We start from the raw sequence: 10,583 nt of genomic DNA, 5'->3' as shown, positions 1-10,583 counted from the left end.
CTCAAGCTACAGCGGCGTTCGCGGTTGCATAGCAACGCACGTGGCGTCACAGGTGGCGGCCCGCGAGAACGACCACGCGCTCGGCCGCCCGAGTGTGGACAGGTGTAGCCCCGGCTCGAAGCCTGCCCTGTCCCGCCCGCTGTCTTCTCCGATGCAGCCCCGGTGCAGAGGTGAAGCCATTGGCCCGAGGTTGCCCAGCTAAGCGGGGAGGCCAGGCCTGACGCCACCGCTGAGAGATACAAGAGGAGGGGCCTCTCGCGGGGGTCAGAGACCCACTGAGACAGGCAACCAGGACTTTGCTTTTCTCACGTCCCTGACTCAGAGTCCCTGGAACAAGGCAAATTGTCCTTCCAATGCCGCCCTCGTTTTTTCTAAGCCTCAAGATGAACAAACAAAACACTTTGAGAGCCAAGGTCTTTTTAGCTGTAGAGGCTGCCTGGCCTGTCTCGCGCTCAGCACACGTCCCTCCAGCCAGAACAGCCGCCTCTAGGCTCCACTCTGCACAGAAATAGTCAGCTACCTGCCAGGCATCGTAGTAGGCGCTGGGAGACAGCCCAATCCCTGCCCTCCTGGCGCCCATAGTCTAATTGAGTGGGGGAAACTGACATCAAAAACAAATCTCCCACATACAAAAATGCCATCAATGAACTAGTCATTACAAACTAAAGGGCCAGTTCTGTGGAACATCCAACAAGGGGACCTTAACCGCACCCCTCCCCCGCAGGCTTCCCGAGAGTGACAGGAGCTGAGATGCTAAGGTTGAGTTAACCAGGCAAAAGGCAGGGAGGACAAGACCTGTCCCGGCTGTGCAAAGGTCCTGTGGCGTGTTGCAGGAGCAGAAGGAAAGCCCAAGTTGCCAGAGCACAGGACTTGAGTCTTTTTCCCACAGGAAATAACCACTGAAGACTTTAAGCAGGAGAGAGAGGATTTGAAAATACTGATCCGATTCCTTCAGGACACCCTCTGCCTCTGAGAACAAGACCTGTCTGCCCTGCCAGTCAGCACCACCTGAAGGTATGCTGGCAAACAAACAAAACAGGAAAACTGAACAGGGACATCACCTTTCAAAGGAAAAGTCGGTACTGGACAATCCGAAGAAATGCGTTTTATTTCAAGTACATACAGTAAAGAGAACTCGGCTACCCAGGCGGTGCTGGTTGGAAAAGAGAAAACTGATCTACGATTAAGACATTGACGTGTTTACACACATGGGTCAAAAACCTTGCCCTGTTTGTGCCACGTGAACAATAAATGCCGTGAAAAGGAATGTTAAAGTGCTTTGGGAACATCCCTGACACATGGATAATTTGCACAACAAAACACATCCATCACAGAGGCAAAGCTCTGGCCTAAGCTGGGCCAGTTACAGCTTATATGTGTGACTCCAGTGCTCTCATCCTGGGCCCTGTGTCAGCAAACCCCTCTCCTGGCCAGGGAAATGTAGGGCTGGGTACTCCCACTAGGGACCAGGGCTTTGCCCAGGGAGATGGGTTCAGGTAGCAATGGCTGCACAGGGAATTCCGGGTTCCCGTTCCCGTTCAGTACAGAATCAGTGCTGTCGTTCCAGTGAGATGAGCCCCCAAGGGCAGCTTCCCCCTCTCTCTTCTGACAAGAACAACAAGGTCCCTCACTGAGACCATCCCGGCAGCGGGATTGTCAGCTGGGAGCACCAGCTTCCCAGAACCCTCCCTCCGTTTCTCTTCTGTGGGGCTGCTGTTCATGGGAAGAGTCAGAATCTGTTACTTGAAAGGCACCGAACAGTCACATCCAACTCCCAGGAGAGGGAGAGGGCAGCCCCAGATTCATGACCAGGCCTCTGCCTTAGAAATAGAAATTCCCCCACAGTGAGCTTCCTCCCTATCGTGGCAGATTAGTGCTTGTCAAGCTTACCAATGAAGGGGGATACCTGCCAATCAGCACGGGATCAGTCCCCTAGACTACGGTCATTTCCGTGACTCGCTCTGTCCATTGAGGCCAAGCCCCCCTGGCAGAGCCCACATCAGTTCTAACTGTGGATGGCTCTCCTCTGACCCCCTCCCCAGTGGAACTAGCCTAAGGGGGGCACGGCGGCTCCCGACAGCCCGGTCAGCGCCACACTGAGGGCAATCCCCTCATCAGGTGACTTCGCAGGCAGCCACCACACCTACTGCAGCCTGCAAGCTGAGCTGGACTCTGGTCCACCCTCTAAGCCCGTGGCTCACTGCGATCCCCTCTCAGTCAAGCGGCAAAAGGAAATGCACCGTGTGTGTGTCATGGGGAGTGGAAGAGGCTGGGCAACCCTCCCCGTGAGCGGGATCACCACCCTGTGGTTTTGAGTACAGACAAGCCGGCTTCCCAAGCGCTGCACGGGGATTCTGTGCCCCGATGGCTCACGTCCCTCTCTGCACACAGGTGTCCACCCCGCGCATGGGCTTTGGGTGGTGTGGCTCTTCCTCCACCCTGGCCTTTCTACCCTCCTACCCCTGCTCCTCAGAACTCAGGGGAAGACTCCCTTACCTCAGACGACTTGAGAAACAGGCAGCCAGGACGGGGCCCACAGGCTCCACTGAGTCATCTCCGTGTGTCTCATGAGAGGGCGGCTCTCCCAGGCCTTGGCCCAAAGTGAGACCTCACTCCTCCCGCCTCCCCAGGCACCTCGCCCTCCCTGTCTGGCTGCCTGTCAGGAGCTCTCCAGAGACTCCCAGTCAGGGCCCCCGAGCCTGGCCTCCTAAGGAGAGGCTACCCCTCCACTGGGACTAACTCTTCCTGCCCCCCCGCCTCCCCAAAAAGCTCCCGTGAAGCCCAGAGGACAAGCACCCAAGCCACCCAGCAAGTTCACGGAAGCCTGGAGATCTGCTACCCCCCCTGCAGTCTCAAGGGGCCACATGTCGAGGGAGAATCCCCAATCTCAGGCTCCGCCACAGTCAGCGAAGTGATGGAAGGCTGGTCCAAGGGGCTGAGTGACGGGATGGAACTGACCAGGGGGATGGAAGAAGGGCAGAGTGGCCTGCCGAGGCCCAGGGGCCCAGGGGAGGCCAGGCCTGTGGGTGTGGGGCCCGGCCTCCTAGCCCAGGCCCTGCAGCTCTGCCTCGGACTTGGCATGGCTAAGGGGCCGGAGTGTCCGGGGAGGCCTGCTCTCGGGCCCACAGTCCTGCTCCTCGTAGCCGGGGTTCAGGCGGCCCATGTCGAGTGAGCAGAAGAGGCTGCGTGCAGTCCCCGCGTGGTGCTCCACCAGGGCCTCCAGGCTGGGGAACTCGGCGGGCAGGTGCTGGGGGAGGGAGGGGCTTCAGTCCCAGCTCCCCCTGCCCCATGGCTGGTGCCAGGCACCAACCACCCCCTCGCCTGGGATCCTGCCCCACTTCAGAGGAGGAAATTCGAGCTCAGGGAGGTCACCGTCCTGCTCACAGCACAGCCAAGCACCATTTCCTCTCTCTCTCCTCCCAACCTGGCCGGGACGGAGGCACTTAGCATGGAGGGAAGGGTGCACATTTAAAAAGGCCCGGAACCTGTGACCATCTAAGACTCCAGACCTGGAGACTCAGAGGCTGCCTGAGCTTAAGCAGGCCCCTACCCTGAGTCAGCTTCCTCCTCTGCTAAGAGATGGTTAGGGTGTGGGAAAGCAGACTTACAAGCCGGGATTCCCACAGAATGTGAAGCATGACGCTAGCCCCAGACTCTGCTGGTGGGACCCTCCAAGGCCTCTAGAGAGGGGCGAGGGCGAGCCCAGAGGTCGAGGTGGGGTTGAGTGGGCCAGTGGGGCGGGGGCAGCAGGGACCACGACTAAGGAGCTCGATGGAGGTAAATAAGGGATGGGGCCAGAGAGAGCCCAGGGGGACCAGAAGGAGGGTGAGGCGGGCTCAGGAGTTAAAGGGAGAGGGGCCTGAGGGCGCGTGGGGGGCTGACGGCCCGCACTCTACCTCCACGCTGTAGCGGCCCAGGTGGTTCCGGAAGACCTGGTGGGGCACCACGCCGCACTGTGTCCGCACGGACAGGCACCACTGGCCGCAGGTGCCCGGCTCGGGCCACAGCAGGAAGGCCCCAAGCACGTCTCTCCGGAGCAGGGCGAGGGCACTGGGCCTGGGGTGGCAGAGGGAGAGGCTGAAGGTGGGACCTCTAGTCTGGACTGTTTCAGGTTGCTCCCAGGCAATGGTGTATCAGCCCCAGAGCATCTTTTAAAATATATATATTTGTTGTTGTTGTTGTTGATTTCAAGGAGGAAGGGAGAGAGAGAATCATTGATCGGCTGCCTCCTGCACGTCCCACTATCGGGGATAGAGCCCGCAACCCACACACATGCCCTGTGACCTGATTCATACACAGGTCGGCGCTCAACCACTGAGCCACGCTGGCTGGGCCCATACCATCTTAAACAAGGTACCTGTCCGAGAACAGGGCCTCCACGACAGGGAGCTTTTAGCCTTCCTTTCAGAAGGTTTCTAGGGCGTCCTTAACTGACAATTCCAAGACCTGGTCAGGAGCATTTTAAAGACCTGACATTGAGGGAGCTGTCGCCTGGTGCTGAGGTCTTTCCTCGTTGGAATGACCTCACTCGATCCTCCCACAGCCCGGCCACGAAGGTCCTGTTGTTATCCCCACTTTAAAGCTGAGAAACTGAGGCCCAAGATGCTGGAGACTCTGGCCGGAGATCAGGAACGCCCTGCCCTTGCACAGGAATAGGCACCTACATGGCTGGGCCCTCAGGGGCAGAGAGCGCCCCCAGCCTATTTCTCTGCTCACCCCAAGGGGCTGGGCATTCAGCCAGGCCAGGCCCTTCCTACCTGGAGATGCCAGCAAAGGCCCAGATGTTCTCGGTCAGGCTGCCCTCACTTTCCACCAGGCTCGCGAGGCCGCCAGGACCTTGCGGCCACGCCTCCCACGCGCCAGGAACTATGGAGGCCATCCAGAAGTCAGAGGGAGAGACTGATTCATCCCAACCCAGCCCACCTCACCCCCACAGGCCCTATGACCCCTCCTCACCAGCAGCCACACATCCAGCCTCCAAAAGACACATCCACACACAAGCATAGCCCACACCAGTTCAGCACATCCACAGCCACACCATCACCTCTGCGAGCCCCGGCACTCGGACGCGGATGCACTCACGTGGGCACGACACACAGTCACTCACAGCACAGGCCTCTGCTCGGAGGCGCCGGCAAGGCCTGGCAGAGAGACTTTGGGGCCCACTCCCTCCGACTCACACAGGTGCACAGGCCGCGCCCCAGGTACGCACGGGGCAGGCGTGCTCCTGCTACTCACAGGCCTCCCGGGCCGACAGCTGCAGCTGGGTCTCGTAGGTGCAGCCGCGGTAGGCCCCGGAGCGGATCACCTTGCTGCGGATGGCCTTCTTGCGCACCAGGGTGGGGGAGCAGTAGGGATTCCCCAGGCGGGAATGGCGGGCACTCCCACAGCCCTCCAACTCCAGCAGCTCCTTCTAGGGTACCAAGAGGGGCCCAGCGGGGTTGGCAGATCAGGTCTAGCCACGTCAGGTCAGGCGAGCCCCTCCCTCTGAAGTCCAGCAACCACCTCCACATGATGCCCAAACCTCACCCAGTTCCCTGTCCACTGCCCACTCCCTGGCTGGGGTTGGGGTGCTGCATACCCCACTGCCCACGGGCCCCTCTGCCGACAGCCGCCGGAAGGAGACCAGTGCACGCACGTTCTGTGAGAGCTGATCACGGACGAAGGGCTCCCGGACTAGGCCAGGGGGCCTCCCAGGGCTGGCCAGTGGCTTCAGGGGCACATCCCTTGCGGGCCCCAGGCAGGGCTCAGGCTGTGCCCGCTCCGCAGGGTGCTGCGAGAGGTAAGCGAGCTGGAAGGAGCGGCAGAGCAGCAGGTGCAGGATCTGGACCTAGGGAGGGGAGGGGAGGGCCGGGGAGGGCTCCGGTGAGGGAGGTCTCCTGGCCAACACCTTAGGCATCAACCCACTCCCCAAAGGGGCATGCCACCCCTTGGCTTGGGATGCTCTTCCCGTCAGTGGGAAAACGCCTACTTACCCCTCAAAACCTCACCACCATGCAGCTCCCCTACCTGAGCATCTACTCTGCTCCAGGCATCATGCTTGCAGCTGGGAACACCTGGGCTACATGCACCCACCCCATGCACTGGGTCAGCACCCTCTTAGAGGGCTGGCTAAGAACCCAGGCCTTGGAGTCACAGAGCCTGGCATCCGACCCAGGCTCTGTCCCTTAGGAGCTGCTGTGTGACCCTGGGCAGAGCACGGCACCTCTGGCCTCATTTCCTCATCCCCGCCTCCCTGTGCTCCTTTAATAAAAGGAAGCACAAAAATTCCCGGACAGCCCTAACCGGTTTGGCTCAGCGGATAGAGCGTCGGCCTGCGGACTCAAGGGTCCCAGGTTCGATTCCGGTCAAGGGCATGTACCTTGGTTGCGGGTACATCCCAGGAGGAGGCGTGCAAGAGGCAGCTGATCGATGTTTCTCTCTCATCGATGTTTCTAACTCTCTATCCCTTTCCCCTCCTCTCTGTAAAAAATCAATAAAATATATTTAAAAAAAAATTCCCGGGCAAAGGCCCAGCACTCTACCCAGTACACACATTGGAATTGTGAGCTCCAGATCCAAGGCCATGTCTCAGCCACGCTCTCTCCAGGAGCCAGTACGGGGCTGGGCATGCAGGGGTGACGGCCAGTGCTTGCTGCGGGATGGAACCAGATCCAGCCTCTTCTTGCTGAACAACTGGCTGCCAAGGCTGCTGTTCGCAGCGGCCACACTGGCTTTGACTTCCGGGATCTACCTGCCCACCCACCGGCTCCATGGAGCCGCACACTGGAACCTGGGCCCAGTCTCTGCTCTGGAAGAACTCCAGTGTCTGTAATTAGGGACAGGCCTAACGATGACAGGGTGTGGTTCATGTCACAGGTCCCCAGGTCCCCAGAAGGGAGTGGCGGGCTACGGGTGTCACAGTGGGCTGCACAGACACATGGGCTGAGCCTTGAAGGGCAAGTTGGAATTTGCCAGGATGAGAAGGTGAAGGGCACCCAGGTAGAGAGAACAGCAGGAGCAAAGGTGTGGCAGGGTGACCTTCCAACACCCAAGTGCATGGCCTAGTCTTCAAGGCATACTGAGGCCATTGACTTGCTTCTGTGGAGTCCTCAGTGGGCAGAGGCATAGAAGGAGCCTGTGTGGCAATGGGTGCAGGTCTGGAGGGGGCTCAGGACAGCTTGGCCAAGCCCTCCATGACCTCTCGGTCCCTGGAACCCCATGCTGACACACAGCACCCCTCCACCCCAGCCTCAGTGGTGGTCCCCTGCCTGGGCCCCAGGTACCTCTCCAGGCTGTCTGCCCACAAAAAGGTGACAGAAGAGCTTGCTGGCCGGGCTCCGTGGGTTTCGGGCCACAAAGGCAAACTGGCAGTCATCTGGGCACCAGGTGGAGTACAGTATTCGCCTCAGGGCGTGTGCCATCAGGAGCACCTGGGGAGGCAGCGGGCATGACAGCCTCCATCAGACCCACCACTGGGGCTGCAGCTGCCAGCCCAGTGTGAGCCAGCCCTGCGGGCCCCACACACCTGCTGGCAAGCCTCCCCGGCCTGCGCTCCAGCCTGCGTGCCCAGTTTCGGGCCCACCCAGCTCCTGGGGGAAAGAATTCTTCCCTCCTTCCAGGCCTGCCCAAACCCTGCTTCAAATCGAAACCCTCATCCTTCCCTGGCTACTGGGCTTAAATCTCTTGCTCCCTCTGCCACCTGCTGGAACCGCGGGGCATTCACAGCCTGCAGGGTCGCAGAGAGGCAGGGCGGCAGGCCCTGGGGTGCACTCATGGTCTGGAGGTGGATGAGCTGGGTTTGCATCCTGGCTCTGCCACTGTCTCTCTCTGGATACCCTGGGCAGGTGAGTAAAGCCCTCCCCCGCCCCCCGTGATGGGGCTGTTGGTGGGTCGGTGAGACCTCGTGCAAGTGGCACGGGGCCCCTTCGGTGCACACCTCTGGGACACCAGGGGCACCGGTCTTAGGAGGTGGCACCCAGCCTCCTGGTGTGTACCGTCTGGCATGCAGTTAGTGTTCAACAAACGCTGGCTTGCACCGGGAGAGGCTGGGCGAAGGAACGGGGGCCCCCTAGCCTCCAGCCTGAGCCTGGCCCCCCCTTCCACAGTCATGAGAGGCTGGCCACAGCCCGCTGGGCAGGCTAGGTAGGGGCCCAGGAACTTGCCAAAACCTCACGGTTCGTTCCTGATGCTCAGGCCAGGAGGTACTGCCTGGAGGTTTTGGAGGGCCGGGATCAGGGGTGAGATGGATGAGAAACGGCTGCCTGCTGAGCTTGCCTTGGGGGGCTCCCTGGAGAGAGGACTCCCAAAGGCCCTGAGCAGGCTGGGAAGCTGGGAGGCTCCAGGGGCAGTGCAGGGCCTGCGTGGAGGCAAGTACATCTTGGAGGACACCTGTCCTGCCCAGTCCTCACCTGCACCCCCCGGGCACCTACCTCACCCTCCCCGCTGTAGATCTTGAGGCCCTGGAGGCTGAATTTCAGGATGACGGCCCGGCGTCGGGGACAGTCCTAGTGGAAGAGAGTTGGTGGGAGGCAGGTATTACCTCTCAGGCCCTGCCCTGCCCAGCCAGCCTCAGTCCCAGTCACTATGGGTGGTTAACCAACTCCCCCACCTGCCAGGGGGCAGAGCCCTGGACAATGGACCCTCGGGAGCCAGGGAAGGGTGACTGACTCCTGGCAGACCTCCCCCAGCCAGGACCATCCCCCGCATCTCCCAGCTGTGGCTTCCCCCCTGGGGACACTGGTGCCAACTAAGGGAGAGAGTCCTGGGCATAGGGCACGTGGCCCCAGGAGCCTGGGCGTGGAATGGCTTTGTCCTGCCCTCCCTGGGCCTCACCTGCTCCCTCTCTATGGTTGGGGGTGGGGAACAGATGGATAGTCCCAGCGGCCATTCCAAGGCCGGGACCCCCACGAGCGAAGCGCCCTCCCCAGCTCTCCTACCTTCAGTGCCCACAGCTGCTGTTGCACCAGCCACACGCCCTCCTGGGTGTCCAGGTCATCCACGGAGAAGGAACCCACGTACTGCTTGGGCGTGGGTGGGGGTGGGAGGGAGGCAGGCAAGTCAAGCTCATGGCTCCCGACCCCCATCCCCAAATTCCCCCCCAAGCACACACTGCTCTGCTGCGTAAGCTGTGGCAGAGCACTGTACTCGGAGTCCGGGCTCTGCTATTTCCCAGCAGGTGGCCTTGGTCAAACCACTCAGCCCCCGAGGCCTCATCTCATCTGTGCCAACACACACATTCCCGAGCCTGGGTCAGGGAGGGAAGACACAGAAATAGGTCCTCCCCATAGCTCCTCCCCACCCCCAGGACCTGCTACCCAGTCTCCGCCCACAGGAGCACCCATGGGAGAAGGGGGAGAAACCCACCTGGGCAAACTTGGTGATGCACCTGGGTCGGTGAGGGGCAGGGCCGCAGTCAGAGGCCCTCCGGCCCCTTGCCCCAGCCTTCTGCATGGCCCCCAGGGTGCCCAGCTTCAAGCCTCACGGGAGAGAAGGCTGCAAAGGGCAAGGCAGAGGGCTGGTTCCTAGGCAGTCGAGCCCCGTGCTCCTATTGGATGCCAGTCAGCTCCTTCATTGGACAAACCCTTACTGAGCATGTGCAGTGTGTCAAGCCAGGACTGGGCACTGGAGACACAGGGGACACAGAGACCTGAACAGAATCCCCCCCCCCCCCCGCCCCCATGCAGCCAACATTCTCGTGGGGGAGAAAGACATTAGATAAGTAAGACATTAGATAAGACATGGAATATGCCAGGTGGTGACAAAGCAGAGAGGAAGATATGAAATGCAGGTTGGGAGTTGACTGCAGCCGAAGGAGTGAGGTTTGGGAAACAGCTGAAGGAAGGGGTGCGGCAGTCCACGCCCTGGGTCAGATATTGACCCCTGTGCTCTGGGCTGGGCTTCTACAAAGAGCAGGGGGGTGGGGCAGTACCACCCGAGAGGAGGGGTGTGACAGCAGGGAGACCAGTCTGCAAAGGCACAGAGGAGTGAAAGCAGCTGGGCCCTTAGGTGGCCGGAGCCAGGTTGGGACTAGGGAACGCCGGCTCTGTCCTGTGGCAGTGGGGAGCCACAGCAGGTTCCAGGACAGGAGCTCTGTAGCCTTCGGGGGTGGCCCGGGAGCTGGACGCCTAGAGCTGCCTCACAGGCCCCTGGCTTATCAGTTCAGCCTGACTCCAGCCCCTTGCCCGAGCCCCCACCACGCAGTGCACTGATGCTGAGCCAGGAGGCAGGGAAGGTGGACAATGCCCGGGGGACTGCGGGGCCCCACCCCCAACCCAGCCCGGGTTCTGGTCTCTCCTGGGGTCCCTCTCCCAGATCCACCAGTGGAGGAGAGGAGGAAACCCCCTGGAGGGGACTGTCCTTTGGGGGCAGAGAGCGCTCACTCCCCACCAGAGCGCAGGACCACAGCTGGTGCTGGTGAGCATGGAATAAAGGCACCACAGGAAAGAGTGGCTGACCGCCTCCGCCCGGGTCCCTGAGGCCTCCGCCCGTTCTTCCTGGGACCGACCCCAGCTGGCGGTGTCACCAGCCTACGTGCAATCACTGCGACGTGGGTCCGAATCCCGTGTGACTTTGGACAAGCCCCCTCACCTCTCTGGGCCGTT

The 10,583-nt window shown here is 60.9% G+C and overlaps 1 protein-coding gene across 3 annotated transcripts; it reads right to left on the bottom strand.

Annotated features, from left to right (window-relative positions):
- Positions 1-1,083: 1,083 nt before the first annotated feature.
- On the bottom strand, positions 1,084-9,628 carry SH2D5 (SH2 domain containing 5). Of its 3 annotated transcripts, none has more exons than XM_014534345.1 (9): positions 9,346-9,628; positions 8,919-9,002; positions 8,412-8,486; positions 7,266-7,412; positions 5,582-5,830; positions 5,239-5,413; positions 4,758-4,866; positions 3,897-4,056; positions 1,084-3,247 (listed from the first exon to the last, which is right to left on the bottom strand). In XM_014534345.1, the coding sequence occupies exons 1-9, from the start codon at positions 9,430-9,432 to the stop codon at positions 3,044-3,046; spliced, it is 1,290 nt and encodes a 429-aa protein (XP_014389831.1). In that variant the 5' UTR covers positions 9,433-9,628; the 3' UTR covers positions 1,084-3,043. The 3 variants fall into 3 exon arrangements, with proteins under 3 accessions (XP_014389831.1, XP_014389832.1, XP_005859758.1); XM_014534346.1 differs by having other exon boundaries at positions 5,639-5,830; XM_005859696.2 differs by having other exon boundaries at positions 8,919-8,999; positions 9,346-9,627.
- Positions 9,629-10,583: the final 955 nt, after the last annotated feature.

Source organism: Myotis brandtii, unplaced genomic scaffold (assembly GCF_000412655.1).
Source record: "Myotis brandtii unplaced genomic scaffold, ASM41265v1 scaffold129, whole genome shotgun sequence".
In the NCBI taxonomy this organism is placed as follows: Eukaryota; Metazoa; Chordata; class Mammalia; order Chiroptera; family Vespertilionidae; genus Myotis; species Myotis brandtii.
The sequence above is the reverse complement of the archived record's forward strand: the minus strand, read 5'-3'. Positions and strand labels throughout refer to the sequence as shown.

Bases quoted from the DNA above. Each gene is read 5' to 3' on its own strand.
- SH2D5 (XM_014534345.1), bottom strand. From the start codon at position 9,432: ATGCAGAAGGCTGGGGCAAGGGGCCGGAGGGCCTCTGACTGCGGCCCT. The intron at 5,831-7,265 runs GTACCTGGGGCC...TCCCCTCCCTAG, and splicing joins TGGGCAGACAGCCTGGAGAG to GTCCAGATCCTGCACCTGCT. The intron at 3,248-3,896 runs GTAGAGTGCGGG...TCCCTCCCCCAG, and splicing joins TGGGCCGCTACAGCGTGGAG to CACCTGCCCGCCGAGTTCCC.